General features: G+C 39.5%; 1 protein-coding gene across 1 annotated transcript in view; it reads right to left on the bottom strand.

Annotated features, from left to right (window-relative positions):
• lsamp (limbic system associated membrane protein) overlaps positions 1 to 18,559 on the bottom strand; it is a 243,751-nt gene extending 225,192 nt beyond the window's left edge. The window contains exon 1 of the mRNA XM_059513723.1: positions 18,402 to 18,559. Within this exon, the coding sequence (XP_059369706.1) occupies positions 18,402 to 18,465 (64 nt within the window). The 5' untranslated portion in view covers positions 18,466 to 18,559. The remainder of the gene's footprint in view (positions 1 to 18,401) is intronic.
• Positions 18,560 to 18,778: the final 219 nt, after the last annotated feature.

Below are 18,778 nucleotides of genomic sequence, written 5' to 3'. Positions count from 1 at the left end.
TATTGAAAATAAAAAGCAGTCCTTGTATTAAATACAAATGCATTTATTTCATAGTAAATAAACTTAAAAATAAAATGCTAATATTTACTACTACTTTGTTTGCCTCTTTAAGAAGAATCGCTTTATGTATTCCCCAATTTTAAGTCGCTTTGGAAAAAAGCATCTAAAAATAAATAAACAAAAGTGTTTTCATCATATTCAAACTTAAAATCAGCAGGCTTTTATTTTGGCGGGTTGCCAGCAAGTAAGTATACACGCTTCCGGATTTAACGCTGCTGATTAAAGAGCGTCATTGGATGAATGTCCCAGTTTTGTATTGTCCTTTGAAACGGTAGGCATAGCCTAGATTTATGCTTTCAGGTTGAAAATAAAACTTATATAGTACAGTTTGTGATCTAAAATGGTAATTGTGCATTAACAGCTGTCAACAATATCGTCATGCAAATGCGCTGTCAGAACATATTTATATTACACATTTTTTATTTTGGTCGCGCATGCGGACCTGCGGACCACTTATGTGCACCCCTGTATATAAAGTAGCATTGCATTGTATAGCTTTACTGTTCTCTCCAAAAACAGCCAAAGAGGGACGAGCACTTGCACGCTGACTGTCAACAAAAAACAGACATTTATTGCCAATTCACGTACTGTCTGCAGTTCTGAATCATGACCAGGATCTTTTATAGCTAGGACCGCTCCATCCTTCAGTATCAAGCAATGTGCAAATCCAGCGTCGAACTGGGCCTTTATTATAAAACATTCGTCAGCAAACACACTTGAGAAACTCCTTTGCTGCCCTGGAAAAACAAACTGTATCCACGGTTCACATAACACTGGGTTTTTTGGGAAGCTGAACAAGATTATCTTTCCCTTACAACCAGAAACATGTTTCTTTAGAGACATTCTTCCCAAGTGAGTCCCGTGCAGTGCTGCTGAATGAAGAGTGTTGATGGGTTCAGGCAGAAGAGGACTTCCACCCTTCATGACGTCATGGAAGAGCCAGGACCGAAAAAAACTCGGAAACTTTTATGAAACCAGAAGGAGTTTATTTGGCAACTACATCCAAATAATTTTTTGAAACTTTGGCCATGTTTAGCATGAGAACCAACTCAACAGTGTAAATAACTCAACAAGCACAAAATAGCATTAGACATAGCATTAGAGCTTAGACATTTTCTCTGATCACAGATACTCAGCAAGATTCACACAGATCCCATGATTTTACATAAAACACTCCTACCTGTGAAGGTGTTCAGCCATTTGAATATGAGACACCGACACAGCAAACGATCTCAATAGAGCGCTGACGGAGCCACAGGCTGAAAACATCAACAGCTCTACTAGAGACCATCCATCCGTTCTCCAAACTCCTTGTTGTAAATATGGTCACAAGTAATAGAGATCACACTGCTATAATTAAGCCAACATACTGTTATGCTATTTAAACTTCTCCTTCTTATTATTTTTCTGAGACTAAACGCTTCTCCTCCTAGGGCTTTAAAGCCACAAGCCCCAAACTCGGCAGACACCTGCGGGATAGAGCGGTGGTGTGTGCTATATCTTTTCAGACTGATCAGACAAAGTTTTTTTTTAATTAATTTTGTTATGTAAAAATACATTACCCATAGACTTACATTGTCTGAGAAAAATTGCGCCCCTACAGTTGCAATACCCGGATCCCCAGATTAAGGGGAGGAGTCGGGTTTCGTTTCACTTTTAAACCGCTTAAAAATACAAGTAAATAATACAATTTCCCTCAAACTGACAAGCTAAACCAACATATCTGATTATTACAGGGGCCAGTGCTCATTAATAATTGATTTCTGGGCAGAGAGCAGTCAGAAAGACGAGAGAAGAATCACGGCTGGTCAGCTCAGGCAGCTCAGTCTCCACGGAGCTCACAACGAGCGAATTCATTCTTATTTAAGACCTTATAAAACGGCGATCACACACAATCCACACGTTAGAACACACCAAGAGCTAAATTCAGATGTTTCTGAACTGTTTAAAGTAATAACATGATATAGCTCGCGATGTATTCTCTGAACACTTGAAGTCCACATAGAGGATTTACAGCCTTTCACATTAAAACACTGAAGCGAAACGGCACAAAACAATTAGAAGAATATACTATACACACGAAAATGAGTGTTTATATGTGCTTATGAGATTTTCTCTGTCAGGCTGAAGGTCACAGCGATTGGTCAGCGTTGCAAAACATAGTAAAGCAGGGAACTACACTGCGAGCAAAATGGTCACATATGCATCACTGATTATTTTTGTATCTACTTATGTGTTATGCTATGATTTAATATGAGCATTTATTAAAACAGAAATGTGTATTTTAAGAATACGTTTTATAACGTGCTCCGAGCAGTCAACACATCAAGTTGGCTTCAGCGCCGCGCTGCGGGAAAGCTGAACCGAGCAGCTGTTACTCGCGCGCTGTGTTCGGTCTGCACGAGAGAGAGAGCCGCGTCTCACGAACAGCAACACTGAACCAAGCTCTCCTTCAGGACGTTCGCGTCATCCTGCACCTGAACGAACAAATACACATCGCAGTTTAAACATGCAGAAAAGGATGTGAAAGAGATTAATTCAGCACCGCGGTGTTCTGGTGTTCAGGGAGTCTTCTTGCTTTTGTAACGACAACAAATACAAACAAAATATGTCGAAATACCTGTCTTGGAAAGTGTGTTCGAAAAAGTATGTGGTTATGTCTCAAGTGAAAGTAAAGAGTTGCAAAAAAATCGGATGTGAAAAAAATCCTAATTTACTAGCTCTGCTGTCGGTGTCTTTAATGTATGAAAATGAAAGTAAATCACTCATTGCTCTTGATTGAATTACTTTGTAGTTTTAACAGGAATTTATCCAAAGTCAATCCAAAAATCAGATAGAATTGTTTTACTAGTGGGTGCAGGCCACTAGTTCATTTATGTAAGTGAGTATGACAAAATAGTGATCTGTGAAATATTATACCCAAAAAGTCTTCATACTGTAGGCTACCAGTGAAATTGATTAAAGAGTAACTAAACCCTAAACCAACTTTTTTTAGTTAATGATCTATAAGAATGGGGCTTTATTAGTGCTGTTCATTGATTCAAGTAACTTTTTTGACATTTGAGTATAAAGTGTTTTAATTCTACAATATATGGTGTAAAAACGTGTGAGTGCTGCCCTCTTCAGGTTGAACGGTGGCTACTGCAGTTGACTTTTCCTATTGGATGTTGCGGTGGCAAGTGATGTAAGCAGTTTCCAGCTCACCACGCCCCTTGGTACGAGCTACCACGCCCTTGGCAGTATAAAACCATCAAAATCACTGTAGTGAGTCAGGAGCTGGAATTGCGAGTATTGGTAACGACCAGGATAGACTAATATAGCATCTATTTAGCATAGCAATTATATAGTTATTTAGATCTTCAAGTTAGCGTAGATTTATCTGTATTTAGTACAGTGGTCAGGATGGTACGGAGGTGTGTTGCTGGTTGCGACAGCACTGCTGGACGGCATAGTTTACCAGCAGACTTTAAAATTAAGCGCCAGTGGTTGCATGCACTTGGCCTGGAAGACCGCAAGTTCCCGCCTAGAGCTCGAGTGTGCAAACTGCGTTTTACACGGGATTGCTTCTCCAACGCAATGAAGGTGGAAATGGGCTTCTCCACACAGCTCGCGCTGAAAAGCGACGCGGTGCGGGAGGTAAGACCGCAGTTTGAGCGGCTGGAATTGATATGAACAGACACCTCGACACCCTCCACTTCAGGTAAAGGTGGGGGAGAAAAGTCCTCTACTTCAAATGATCGCTCTGTTGCAAAGCTACTTGCGTCATTACAGTCACTCTCCATTTTAGCGTCTCTGACAGCAGCTGTCAATCAATCCGTCACTGCGGGTCTCATGTTCACGCCCCACGCACTCAGCCCCGCCCTCGGTTCATCCCCTCTATCTCCGCTGTGCTCCGCCCACTTTTCAGCATTTTTCAAATATTGTCATTGGGTGGAGTCAGGCTCTGAGCAGGGGTTTAGTTACACTTTAAAAATAAATAAATAATTAGGGACCTGACCATGTTCTGCTTAAGTGTTTCTTTCTTTAATTGCTAATGCAACCTTTTCACCCCACAGACTGAACCAAATTAAGCATTGCTTGCTTGGTAACTGTTCAACAAAGTATTGATAGTTGTGTAAATATTGTCATACTGACAGTTGTCTGAAGTTTTGGTTGATTCCATTACATATCTTTTTATCAAAGTTATCCGAAATTATCAAGATGAATTTGTTCTGAGTTATTGTCATATTTTATGACCAATTTCTAAACTACAGCAAATAAACTGTGATAATGTGAGAAATGTTGACGGTGTTGAATACATTTTGGTTTGATTGTGTATTTTATTTTACAGTGAAGACTATGCAGTGCTATTTTAAATTAACAAAAACAAACTTAAAAAATGTAAAAATTATGTAAATAGCACAAATAAATAAATAGAATGAACAGAGTACAAATTAAACAATTTTAAACAGGGCCCACTGTACAACCTGCACCGAGGCCCCTCTAACCCCAGCTACAAGACGGAGCAATGCACTGTGTGTACTGTAAGACATAGAACAAGGCATGTGCTTTAAAAGATGACAAGTAAAACAAAAAGCACATCTGTATGCAATACAGTTTCATTATTGTTCATTATTATCCAGTAATTACTATAAATAATTTGTGTGACCAAATCATGTTATGCGCCAGTAACTGAAAAAGTTATTAGCACAAGAGCCACCAGTGGAAAAGGTTAGTGTAGTTCCCTGTGGTAAAGTCATTTATATATTTTTTAAGAGCTTCTTAAAATAAAATATTACTCCGAATTGCACACAATCCACCCTTTAGAACACAACAAGAGCAAAATCCAGGGGTTTTTGAGCCGTGTATGTGTGCAAAATGCAATATTTGACATTGCGAAGGGAGAAAAAGTCACATGACAGTTGCGTTTCGGGGCGAGATCGGATAAATAAATACACATTTCATTCACACTGACAAGCTAAACCAACATATGTTATTATTACAGGGTCAGATCTCATTAATAAATTATGTGTCTGGCCAAAGAACCGACAGAAAGACGAGAGAGAAATGAGTGCTGCATATCAGCCAGGCCAGTTATCACTACGAGCTCAGAATAAAAGCATTATTATATTTTTTAAGAGCTTTCAAAAATAAGATATATCACAGCGAGTGCACACAATCCACCCATTAGAACACAACAAGAGCAGAATTCAGGTGTTTTTAACACACACACACACACACTGTGAGCACACACCCGGAGCAGTGTTCATCATTTATGCTGCGGCGCCCGGGGAGCAGTTGGGGGTTCGATGCCTTGCTCAAGGGCACCTAAGTCGTGGTATTGAAGGTGGAGAGAGAACTGTACATGCACTCTCCTGAAAACTGCTTTGTCTCTGAATCGGACAAGATCGGACAAATCAAGTACACGATTATTTCAAAATTCATAATAGCTTGGCCAACATAAACTGTTGAGAAATAAATCGATTATTGAATATGATGGATTGAATATTAAAAGAGGCTGCATTTACCAGCTGCTTTCAGTATGTTGTCCACACGATGGCGCCACAGGATAAATACTAAATACTTCAAGATATCTTCAGAGACAAAGCAGTTCATACAAGTGAATACATAAATATCCTATTTTCAAGTAAATTATGATTCCTTCTGTGAGTACTATTATATGCACAACATGAAAATAGATAACTTATATAGTGTCCCTTATTTAATTTTTCAGTAATGTGTGATAACTTGAGAAATATGTTGTCAGTACTATTAAAATAAGATCAAATTGAATGGTATTTTGGAGATTATAGTTTTTGCATTATTACTATATTGGGCCTTATTGAAGTTTATTAAAAAAATAATGAATATTTATAAATGTTTTATTTATGCACATAAATAAATTTGAAATATTACATGACTTTGAATGAGTTTAAATTGATTAGAAATAGTTCATAGAAGCTTGATTGAGTCTAATGAGATTTGGAGCTTGGCTCATCTGAACCTGACTCTGAATCCTGTTAATTAAAGTCTATGGGATTTTTATGATTTTTTATATTTATTTTTATGAAAACCGTAAGTCCAATCAGTTAGAAAAGATATAGCACACCTCATCTGTTCAAAGACTTGAAAATGCTTCATTTATGTGCATAAATAAAAAAAGAATAAATATTCATCATTTTTTATAAACTTTCATGAAACCCAATATAGTAATTATGCAAAAACGATCATCTCCTAGATACCATTAATTTGAACATATTTTAATAGTATTGCCAATATTTTTATCAAGTTATCACACATTACTGAAAAAGTGAAGAAGGGACTATGATAGTTATCTATTTTCATGTTGTGCATATAATAGTACTCACAAAAGGACATAATTTACTTGAAAAGATAATTGTGTAACTGCATCATCTATACAAATCATTGTGCTTGGACCCCTTATGATCACATTGATTTAAACCGCATTGTTTCGGGTATCTTGTGTGTCGTTGCCCACAACGCGATGGTGACAGGACTGTGAAATACATACACGAGAAAAATAGGCATGACTTATTTCGCATTCAGCTAGCCAACCCTGTCGTAGCTGTTATCATAGCCTAGGCTTTTTATTAAAAAAGAAAACAGCAAGGGACCATGGAAAAAGACTGTTGCAGGTGTATTTTTTTATGGTATTATTATTTTTATTTTTTTAGCGGGGCAACTCAAGAACGTTGGGCACACGTGGCTCTTTTGCCCCATGGCCAAGATGGCCAAGCCAACATCAATGTTAGTTCACTAACTTTTAATTCTAGTTATTAATATCCTCACCTGACTGAGTTGTAAAAAAATGTTTTTCATTTCCCTGATTCATATATGCCCTTCTGCCATTCCTTGTTTGCATGTACATTTCATCTTCATATAGTCAACATTACTATTTTTTTTCAAAAATTGACCATTCATTTCATTCAGCATACAGCTCACAAATATGCTATTCTTGCTTTAACATTAATCATTCATGCAAATATCAGAGAGAGAGAGAGAGAGAGAGAGAGGCATATCCACGATATACTTAAAATGACAACTAAAAACTTTCTTTTTCTCCAGTCAAAACAATGGACAGCATTTGGAGTTACCTGTCAATATATATTTTTTTAAATGTAGAAAATACCAGAGTAAGTTTTGTTAACCTAACTGTCTGGCAGTAAGAACTAAATAATCAATAATTCAGTCAAGGTCTGAAGTGAAGGAGGCTTTTCTTATGCTCATGTATTAACCCTTGCAAGTTTCAATTATAGTCAACTCAAATGTATTTCTATAGCGCTTTTCATAATACTTTGTTTCAAAGCAGCATTGCAAAAAATCTGGATGTCAATATTTAGGATATCCATTTATGATTCAGCAGATCAGAGCATGATCCTGTAACCTTTCCTCCATGTGTGTGATGAAGCTGTTGTCTGTGGACTGATCTGCAGTGAGTCTCTGATCCAGGCTCCTCTGCGCTCCTCCGTTCCTCTCTGACTGAGTTCAGACGGCACAATGACGCTGGATTCTCACGTCCACTGGAGTGGAGAGCAGTTAATGCATGACATGTTGCTTTAGAGAATTAGCATATAAATGAGCTCAGTGCTTATCAAGTCTATTTATGAGCCCAACAGCACTGAGAGTTGATCCTGCTCCTCTCGAGCATTATTACATCTGTGAGGGACATCGCTCATCTCACACGGAATTCAAACATTTACTTTTATAGAAGACACTTTCTTAAAAAGAGATCCTTATAAGAGTCACCAGGGCAGGTATCAAAAGAAGAAAACAACACAGCAAACACTAGATCAAACAAGCTTCAAGGAAAGTTCCTGGATCACTACAAGTTAAGCCCAATTGAAGTATTATATAATTACCATAAAAAGTAATTCTAACTCTAATTCTAATGGTTTATTTTTGAGTGAGGCTGTACAGACAGGACAGATTAATGAACAACACAAACTCCTTCCAAGCTCATCACCACGTTCATCTAATCTTCTTGGTCAAAGGGTTAGAACCACTGAAGATATATTTACATTCACAATATTAATAACATTGCATTCAGAATCACTCTTGTAAACATCTATGTGCTTTTTTTTTTTTTAGATAAAAACAATTCTGCATAATCATACTAAGTGGGCTACAAACTGATTACAATGTCTCTAGTCCAAATTAAATCACATTCAGAGCCCACAGTCCTCCTGTTATGACCACACAAGTGTTTTGGTTTGCCGATGTGCTTCAGTAGCTCGACATCACATCAATTATTCACTAATGCTCACATCAGATCACGCAAATTAGATTTAAATGAGTACACAAACCCTGCCGAGACTCAGGCGAGCAGATATGGAGGAGGTGTTAGTGCAGGATATACCAAGGTAGAAAAACACAAAACTCACCTGATTTAGGTCAACTGACTCAATATCACTTTCCATTAAAAATGAAATGATATACTAAGTGAGAAACAATGTCCTCTGCAGAGCCTCATACTTCACTGCTCACTGAGATGTACCATGTGACACCGAAGGACTGGAGAAATGAAGATCATTTTAACATTTTTAAGTCTTTCATACCTTGGTGTTCTTAAGAATTTACATTTACAAACATTAAAGACACACATACACAGACACACTCACTCTCTCTCTCTCTCTCTCTCTCTCTCACACACACACACTCTCTGGCTCTCTCTCTCACACATACACACACACACACACACACACACACTCACACACACTCTCTCTCTCTCACACACACACACTCTCTCTCTCTCACACATACACACACACACACACACACACACACACACACTCACACTCTCTCTCTCACACACACACACACTCTCTCTTGCAGTTTAAATCTAGATTAAAGACCCATCTCTTTAACCTGGCATACACATAACATACTAATATGCTTTTATTATCCAAATCCGTTAAAGGATTTTTAGGCTGCATTAATTAGGTAAACCGGAACCGGGAACACTTCCCATAACACCCTATGTACTTGCTACATCATTAGAAGAATGGCATCTACGCTAATATTTGTCTGTTTCTGTCTTGTTCCGAGGTCAACGTAGCCACCAGATCCAGTCTGTGTCCAGATCAGAGGGTCACTGCAGTCACCCGGATCCAGTACGTATCCAGACCAGATGGTGGATCAGCACCTAGAAAGGACCTCTACATCCCTGAAAGACAGCGGAGACCAGGACAACTAGAGCCCCAGATACAGATCCCCTGTAAAGACCTTGTCTCAGAGGAGCACCAGGACAAGACCACAGGAAACAGATGATTCTTCTGCACAATCTGACTTTGCTGCAGCCTGGAATTGAACTACTGGTTTCGTCTGGTCAGAGGAGAACTGGCCCCCCAACTGAGCCTGGTTTCTCCCAAGGTTTTTTTCTCCATTCTGTCACCGATGGAGTTTCGGTTCCTTGCCGCTGTCGCCTCTGGCTTGCTTAGTTGGGGACACTTCATCTACAGCGATATCGTTGACTTGATTGCAAATAAATGCACAGACACTATTTAACTGAACAGAGATGACATAACTGAATCCAATGATGAACTGCCTTTAACTATCATTTTTGCATTATTGACACTGTTTTCCTAATGAATGTTGTTCAGTTGCTTTGACGCAATGTATTTTGTTTAAAGCGATATATAAATAAAGGTGACTTGACTTGACTCTCTCACACACACACACACACACACACACACACTCTCCCTCTCTCTCTCTCTCTCTCTCTCTCTCTCACACACACACACACACACTCTATCTCTCTCTCTCTCACTCTCTCTCACTCTCTCTCACACACACACACACACACACACACTCTCCCTCTCTCTCTCTCTCTCTCTCTCTCTCTCACTCTCTCTCTCACACACACACACACACACACACACACACTCTCCCTCTCTATCTCTCTCTCTCTCACTCTCTCTCACTCTCTCTCACTCTCTCTCACTCTCACACACACACACACACACACACACTTGGACTGGACCAGAATATGTGATTATTCGAATTCAAAAGAATAATCTTTTTTTTCTTTTTTTTCACACCTGGCATTTGGTCTTCATTCGCGCTTGAATACAGCCCCAAGCCAAACGGTTCAAAGGACTGTCAGGTACGGTTACAGTTGTATTTCCACGTGAGCCTGGTACGGCGTGGCATGATTACAAACTGTTCTCGGCCCAGAATTCTTGGCACGGTTACACAACCAAGTAAACAGCTATTCTATGTTCAATATAAAGCAGAAAAAAATGTCTGAGACAGTTTGGTCTGTGAAGGAAACATTTGCACTTATTGATATTATATCCACCGTCGCCTTTTGTTTATTTTATTTTTCACGTCGAGTTGTGTTCTTTTTTTCTGTTATTGAACAAAGTAAATATCAGATGAAAAAAGGAGTCCCAAAAACAGAAATATTTGATCATCGTCCATATCGCACATATTACACAACCAAGGCAATGACTGACGCATTTATATTGCAATTCCACAGAGCTCCTTTATCACCACCACAGTGGAAATGAAACCATAACCGTGCTGACTGGACCGGATTGGCACGGAATGGAACGGTTAAGCAAAGAGAACCGTTCGGCCCGATTGTGGAAAAACGGCTTATGAATCGCCCATGAGTGAATGTCATGATTCTGTTCGTCTGGAAGAGAAGACAAAAACACTAGTTTGTATCACTAGTGCAGTGTCTGTTCTCGGAGCATATAAGCCCTGCACACGTGAGGCACGCTGCTTCCGGCTCCACTGTTCTGTACTTTATTAAAAGTTTATTCATTCTGAATATGTTGCGTGTCAATATTGCACCAAAATGCAACACTGCATTCCCTTAGGTCCGCAGCGACACACTACCCGTGAAGCAGATGGATGAATGTTTCCGACATAATATAAATGCAAACAGACAGAGATTCCTGCCTTTATTAGAGAGAAGAATATGTTCAGCCCCTCCCTCCGAAGCTTCGATTATTCAGAGTTGATTACTATCGAACCTTTGAAGCTCAAAAAATGGTATTCGGACCAGTCGTAACACACACACTTTCTTCTATTCGCTAGTGAGGGCATCTCATAGACTTATGTTCTTATCATATATCAGGTTAAAGATATTTTCTATAGCTTGACTCACTAAACAACTATTACAGACACCTGTCCAAAACACTAGACTGAAACAGAAACATGATTTGACAAATTTATAAGACTTTAACTAGTGAGGTCTGGCTCACTGTTTTGTGTTTAACAAGATTTACTACATGGGAGGACATTTTGGACCTAACATCATGCCTGTGTGTGTGTGTGTGTGTGTGGGTCTGTATGAGAGAGAGACAGAGAGAGAGTGAGTATGGGAAATAAAAGTAATTTTGTGCTGCTGAAAGTATTTGCATACTGATAAAAAAATGTATAGCCTGAATGCACAAGTCGCTATGGATAAAAGCCTCTGCTAAATGCATAAATGTAAATATTTAAGATCTTCACATATTCATTTTGGAAGCTGCTCAGATAAGAACCAAGGAACCCAATGTGTTCTCCACGCTGCACACTTGAATGTACACACAAATCAGTTTGTTTGAATGATTCATTTCTATAGGCTGCTTCTAAAAGCTGTTTGACAGATTCAGTCAGTCCGTCATGTTTCCTGAAGCACGGCTGGAATAACTGAAGTTCACAATCAGAGAAGTCTCACACTTACAGATGACCGTCACACAGAACATGCTCGGGTGTGAAGACTCAAGCATGGATCTCTCCTGTCACAGCAGATGGACGCTTCGCTTCTAACGCAGCTGATCTCTCGACAGAGATACAGTCCATCTTCTACTTCACGTCAATAACACGCAGCTGCTCACGAGACACAGCTCCGATGCTCAGGGATCACTGCACCAGCCAAGATGCTAACAATTTATGAAGAAGATACAAGTGAGTTAAACAGAGCTTTTTCAGCTACAGTAAATAAGAAATAAAACAGAAATTGAAAAATCATGTGTAGAAATAAAACAATGAATACTCTTGACTATATGAATGTATTTTGCGGTATCTATGATATAGCTCTTAATCTGATTGGCTGACTTAATGCAACTAACGATACATCTAATGACTAAACAGATGAGACCAGTCTTTCATACGGTTTAAGACCTTCAGCTGAATACTCCTGATATAAAGCAATACTAAACAGTAAAGCATTTAGTTTGTTTTTCAAGACCTGAAATGTAAGTGTAAAGACCACATGATTTGACCCCGAATGTGTGTGTTTACACTGAGCTCATCTGGTGCTCCTCTCGCTCCTCACTGCTGTGTATTCTAACAGGTTGCCATGGGAACTGGGTCTGCTTTCCTCTGATATAACATCAGGAGCTTTCTGTTCTCCGTGTCTGTGTGAGACCTGCTGCTGTCCTGGGTCAGCAATCCCCCGAGATGCTTTAACCCAGCTGAAATCATTCATGGACACGCTCACAGACGAGTCACCAAATCTGCTCTTCTGAACACTATACACTAGTCTTCTGTTAATAATGTTTACCTGATATCTGATGAACACATGATCATCAGTAATCTCAGTGGAAGTTCCTGAGAGCCTCCTTTCAGCTGTTTCTCTTGTTGGGAGAGATGTGCTTTGAACTTAAACTCTTACTCAACTCTACATGATTGCTGATATTGTAATGGTGCTTATTAGAATCTTTATTATTAGGGAAGAGCAAGTCAAAGGCCATGTTCACATTCTCTTTCACTCCATATATTTGGAAAATGAATAATGTATGAAATCAGAAGCTTACCATTATATTTTGTATATATTTTGTAACGAGATGTACTGCACAGAACGAGGAATGAAAAATACTTTTGAAAATGAAAAATAAGGGAAATAGACAGGAAAGGGGAGGGATGTATCTCAGAGTTAAAATTGAGCTACCATTTATTCTAATCACTTTTGCGTTAAAAAGATCAAGTGATCTCTCCTTCTGGCAACTAACATAATCTATTTAATCTTTGATCTAATCTCATTCATCTATTTTAATCAGAGAGCTGATAAATGAGCCTGTCAACACCCAACACACGATGTGTAAAGTGTGTCACTAGGTCCATCCACAGATCAGCTATACACTATAGATAAAAGTACATGATATAAACTGCATGAATTAATGCTAACCTAAAGATTCATAAAAGTCAGTCTGTGACATGCTGGAGAATCAATCAGTCACCACTACATGTCAGTCTTCTGCAGATCACCACAACGACGTCAATCGACTGTGCCTTTCCTGACAGAAATCAGCACAAGCTTTTAGCCACTGCTGTCAGCTGAGCTCCTGCCATTAATTAAACCAAGCGTCTGATTCAGCATTCAGTGTTTGAACCGCTCCTGATTCAAGAGAAGGACAGGAAATCAACACAGTTTATATCTGAAGAAAACTAACACTAGAGGAAACCCAATTTATCAGAAAAATAATCACGATTACCTAATGGTGAAAACATTCAATCACAGCACACTTTTCAGAAGAGCAGTACTACTGCATGAGAGGGTTGGGCTACTGCTTGGGTTTCTAGTTACTTCAATATCTCACAATCGTTTAGAAGAACCAACACGCCACATTTATTAGCACACATGTGTTTTCACATCTTTTTTTTTGGTTTTGTAGGTTATCCCAACGCCAACTTTTCTTTTGATTATATCCATGTATGCATCCAGTTTAGTTATCTTTTACTTTTGCATGACTTCCTATCAGCCATGTTTATTCCACTCTGTTGATTAAGAAGCTGTTTATATATCTGCTAACTGTTTATGAGAAGCACACATGTAAGAGGCTGACAATTAGCTGAACTTATACTTTATTTTATATAACATGTATTTAGTGACACTTAGCCTGCATTTTAAAATTTTTATTTGAATGTGGCAATTAACACACTTATTTTTAAACCTTTATATTTCTATGAATAAATCTCTGACAGAGACTATCAGTTAATCACTGTGTGCATAGTAAATAAACATGATGACATCATCCATAGCAACGAGCTCGACCCCGCCCCCTTACTCTGAGCTTAAGACTTCTGTCTATTCCTTAGTAAAAGTTTGTCTCGGTAGTTTTGTGAATAGGTTTTAAGAGAAAACTCTTAGCTAAAAATGTTTACTGCTATTTAGCAGAATACTAAGTGGTAAGATAAAATGTTTTGTGAATATGTTCCCTGAAAACATTACAATACTCCGTTATACCCAACTGATTCATTTCTTATTAGTGATGTGTCGTTCGTGAACGAATCGTTCTTTTTGAACGAATCTTTTAGGTGAACGAATCGTTCTCGTTCACGTAATCCACTGACTCGTACTTCTCGTTCACTGAAGTTCCTCCCTCCACAGCAGCGCGGCGCTATAAGCAGCGCATGCGCAGCTCAGTGAACCGGGTAACAACCATTTCATCCTGTCAAAGAATTACTCAACCTCGAGCCAATAGCCTTCGAGTATGAGATGTGACAGAGTATGTGATTTGTTGAGTGTAGTGAACGAATACGCCCTTAATGAACGAGTTTCATATGAGTCTGAACTAGATCTGGAGATCTTATCGTTCGTGAACGAAATGACTGAACTGGTACACATGTCGTTCGTGAATGAAATGAACTGGCACATAGCTTATCTCGTTCGTGAACGAAATGAATGAGAGTAAACCGGGTTAGTCTGCCATTTAGCATGTCAATCTCGCAAAAATGCAAAGCGCAGTTAAGTACTGTACTGTGCACATATGCTTGTTTTGATATTTAGCAACTCCACGTTTAATCCCCGATTTATGAATGTGAATATATAATATACAAACTGTCTGACCAAACAATTAAAATGCTAATTAGGCAAGAAAACCTTGTGCTTTGTTCATCTGAAAAACTTAATTAGACTTTATATATTGAATGTGATTATACACACATTTTAATAAAGCCAGATCAGTTTTTGTAACAAGTGAATACGTTCGTTGCTTAAGACATAACACATAATACACTCTTTTTTTTGCCATCTGCTGGCTTATTTTGTGTAATACGAAGAAATGGTCACTGAACGAATCAGTGAACGATTCTGAACGAATCATTTTGGTGAACGAACTGAAAATGAACGAATCTCTAAAAAGAATCATAATTTCCACCACTATTTCTTATCCTCAAATAAATCCAACAGATACATGCAGTTCAGTGTTGACATTAAGTTGTGGGAAGTCGTGGCCTAATGGTTAGAGAGTCGGACTCCCAATCGAAAGGTTGTGAGTTCGAGTCCCGGGCCGGCAGGAATTGTGGGTGGGGGGCGTGCATGTACAGTTCTCTCTCCACCTTCAATACCACGACTTAGGTGCCCTTGAGCAAGGCATCGAACCCCCAACTGCTCCCCGGGCGCCGCAGCATAAATGATGCCCACTGCTCCGGGTGTGTGCTCACAGTGTGTGTGTGTGTTCACTGCTCTGTGTGTGTGCATTTCAGATGGGTTAAATGCAGAGCACAAATTCTGAGTATGGGTCACCATACTTGGCTGAATGTCACTTCACTCACTCACTCATTATCAATGAATACTAGTAAAACAGAAGCATTCCCGGGGATTGACCACAACATCGCTTCTGACTGCACATAACTAGTGATCATGGTTTGAGTGGGCTTTCTAACCTCTGTGGTTGCTGAAGCACCTTGTAGATGTCAATAAATGGAAAGCCAAATGGAATCAATGGCTCCCAGAGCAGAATTCATTTCCTTCCCTGTTCTCTTTGTGCACCCATCACAAGCATACGCTGCTGGACCAGAATGGATAATGACTACAGCTCTAAATCTCTTAACAGCATGCAAATAGAGTATCAGGACCAAACCAATGAGTGAGTGAATGTTAGCATAAATATTGCAAATCATTTGACATGATTTTTGATAAGAGCTCTACAAAACAATAGCCTAGTCAAACCCGAACCCCCTGTCATATCATGTCATATGATACAGAATTAACATAAAGGTATGGAACCTCTGTATGATTTTCTACAATATACCACAATGAGATCACAAACCTCAATAATTCCAAATAACTCATAAACCCTGCTAACTGATGAACATGTGCATTTTCATGTGGCTGCTAAAGGATGACCTGGAAGAATGTAGGATTATATCCTGGAGAATTCTACAATGTGTGTAAATGAGTGAACGACTTCTGATGAAGGCCCATATTGACCTGATCCAACAGAGACCTCTATTGGCAGCTCATCCTGTGCACACAGACAGAGACAGACGAAGCTTTGGTTTAATTTGTCACTGTTCCCACATCACTACAGCTACCTCAAGAATTAAGAAACATTCTATGTGAGAATTTAAAGGTCCCCTGAAGTGCCTTTAAACATGTAGTGATGACATAATACTGAAACAGGAAGAGAGGGTGGGATGTATCAAGCAGCCCCACCCCCTTTTTAAAATAGCCAATAGCGTTTTGTTTATATCTACTCAGTCCAGAGAACCCCCCCCCCCAAGATTCAATATGAAACTCTTAGTAAAACAAAACAGTGGGCATAATCTGTGGCTGTGTAGTTGTAAAAGATTTTAATATATGCCGACTAGTGCATATGAGCCGCTCCATGCGATCGAGTTTCTGGACCAGAGCCAGAGTCCAGATCAGACAGTTAGCGCTGCCATGGTTCGCTTGGAACAACGTGAAATATGCGCACGTGTTTGTTCGGTCGACTGACTTGAACATCGCGCACAAATAAAAAAAAAAAAAAAAAAAACTAAGTGCCCACAATGCTTCAAGTCAAACAAACGAACAAACACGTGAAAGTGATTCAAAATCACAAGGAGCCGTTTGCTCTGCTCTTTATATCTCTCATTAATGTTACACAACGATCAACCTGCACAGTGCAAATAGCCAAAACCTGGATATTTTAGGCAATATTAAAATCCTGGCTGGGATGTGTCCCGTATGAACGGCGGATATGGTCACCCTACCCAAAAAACTTTCATTTAGATTTCATAGGGACTTCGAAATGTATATCGAAATGTAATTGTATGGATAACTGGAAGAACAGAAACAGAATGGAAAAATGTGACATCCACCATTCAAACCCTGTACACATATGAAGCCATATGAAGTTTCATATGAAGTTTCATTAACAAGGTTCGGGAGGAGCACGTCAGATACTTAGCCTAATTAGCACAGGTGGAGCACACTTAAGATAATCAACACTAGGGTATAAATACAGCTAACTAACCTGTCTCCATTGGCGGTTTATCAGCATCCCCCCTCCACCCCATCTCCTCCACTTAGAGTTCATTTTACACTTTTATATATGGGGGTACTCTAGGTTTGGGCCATTCCTGAGCTCGGAGCCCTTCCCTGGACTGCACGCCAATTATAATACTTCAGCTAATTATATGTAAGTGTGAACTCGTAAACTAACTAGTGCTCACTTCATTCTTTATAATCAAAATAAACAGTATTAGCTTCAGCTGCTTTTACCACTTGTGTTCATTTTTGTAACTGTAACTTCATGTCTGGAAGAAAAAAAAAATATTGTAATGGCATTGTAAAGCCTTGCTGTAATTTAAATGAGAGACAGCTAATTGAGTGTCTGTGGGTTCCAGAGTTACTGTGCATGCTAATGAGCGCCCTCTTTACCCTGAGAGCTAATCAATAGCACTAATGGACATAAGCAGCCTCATCAATAACATTAGATGGAAAAAAATTATTGCTCTGACACCATAACACACATAAGCAGCAAACTACACGTTTTTCTAAAATAATGAGACATTATCAGTGAGTGCTGGACAGCTCCATATCTCAGTTCTATGGCCTCTTGTGTGCAAACACCATCTCAACACATTCCTCCAGCTGAGCCAATGAAAGCTGCTCTGAACCACACAGTGACAGCAGGACCTGTTTGAAAGCTTCATAGTACTGGAAGTTGAAAGGTCCTGCAAGCAAAGGACACATGCAGGTGTAGTCCTGCATCAGTCTGTGAAGCGCATCCTTCACTGGCTTCTACAACAATCAGATGAAGATCCTGTTCTCTCCTCATCTTCAATCCACACTAGATGCGCTGCTACATTCAGTTAAACGTACATGAACCATCCATCCACGAAATAATCAGCTAATTCACGTCTGAATCACACTCACTGAACACACTCCAGCACGACATGCAATCCGGAGACAGAAGAAAGTAGAAAGAAACCCAAGAAACCGAGACGCGTTCGGTGAAATGTGATGTTAACAACAAGCTATCTGTATTCAAGAATCGAGAACGATCTGCTCTGAGACATCACAGTGAGGTGGACTGAAGTTATCTGTGGCACAGCTTCTGTTTCTACCGCCATGAACACACGCCTCACGAGCGCCTGCAGAAATAAAGATCATGACAAAAGCACATCAGATGTCTTACCTTCAAATCCGAGGAGTACGAAGAATCCCAGGATGAGAATCGAGTGTATCCAAAAGCAGCTCATTTCGTCTGGTTCCGATGGCTGCAGCGGTGCCGCGTCCCCGTGTGTGTGTGTGTGTGTGTGTTCGGCTCGGTTCGGTTCAGTAATGACGGCAGCAGCTCGCGCTTGTGATCGGATGCGGATGCTGCAGAGCTTCTGGTGTTTCTCTGCTGCCATCTAACGTAAACGCGAATGAAACTCATTAATGATGAAAGACACGTACCTACTACTACAGGTCTGCTGTCCTCTCTCATTCTCACGAACACATCTCTCTCACGATCCACTATTATAAGCAACCCAGTCTGTTAAAACATTGAAGGGAAACTGCATTTCTAAG

This window comes from Carassius carassius, chromosome 28, assembly GCF_963082965.1.
Source record: "Carassius carassius chromosome 28, fCarCar2.1, whole genome shotgun sequence".
Classification (NCBI taxonomy): Eukaryota; Metazoa; Chordata; class Actinopteri; order Cypriniformes; family Cyprinidae; genus Carassius; species Carassius carassius.
Note: the sequence above shows the minus strand (reverse complement) of the source record. Positions and strands in the feature narration are given on the sequence as shown.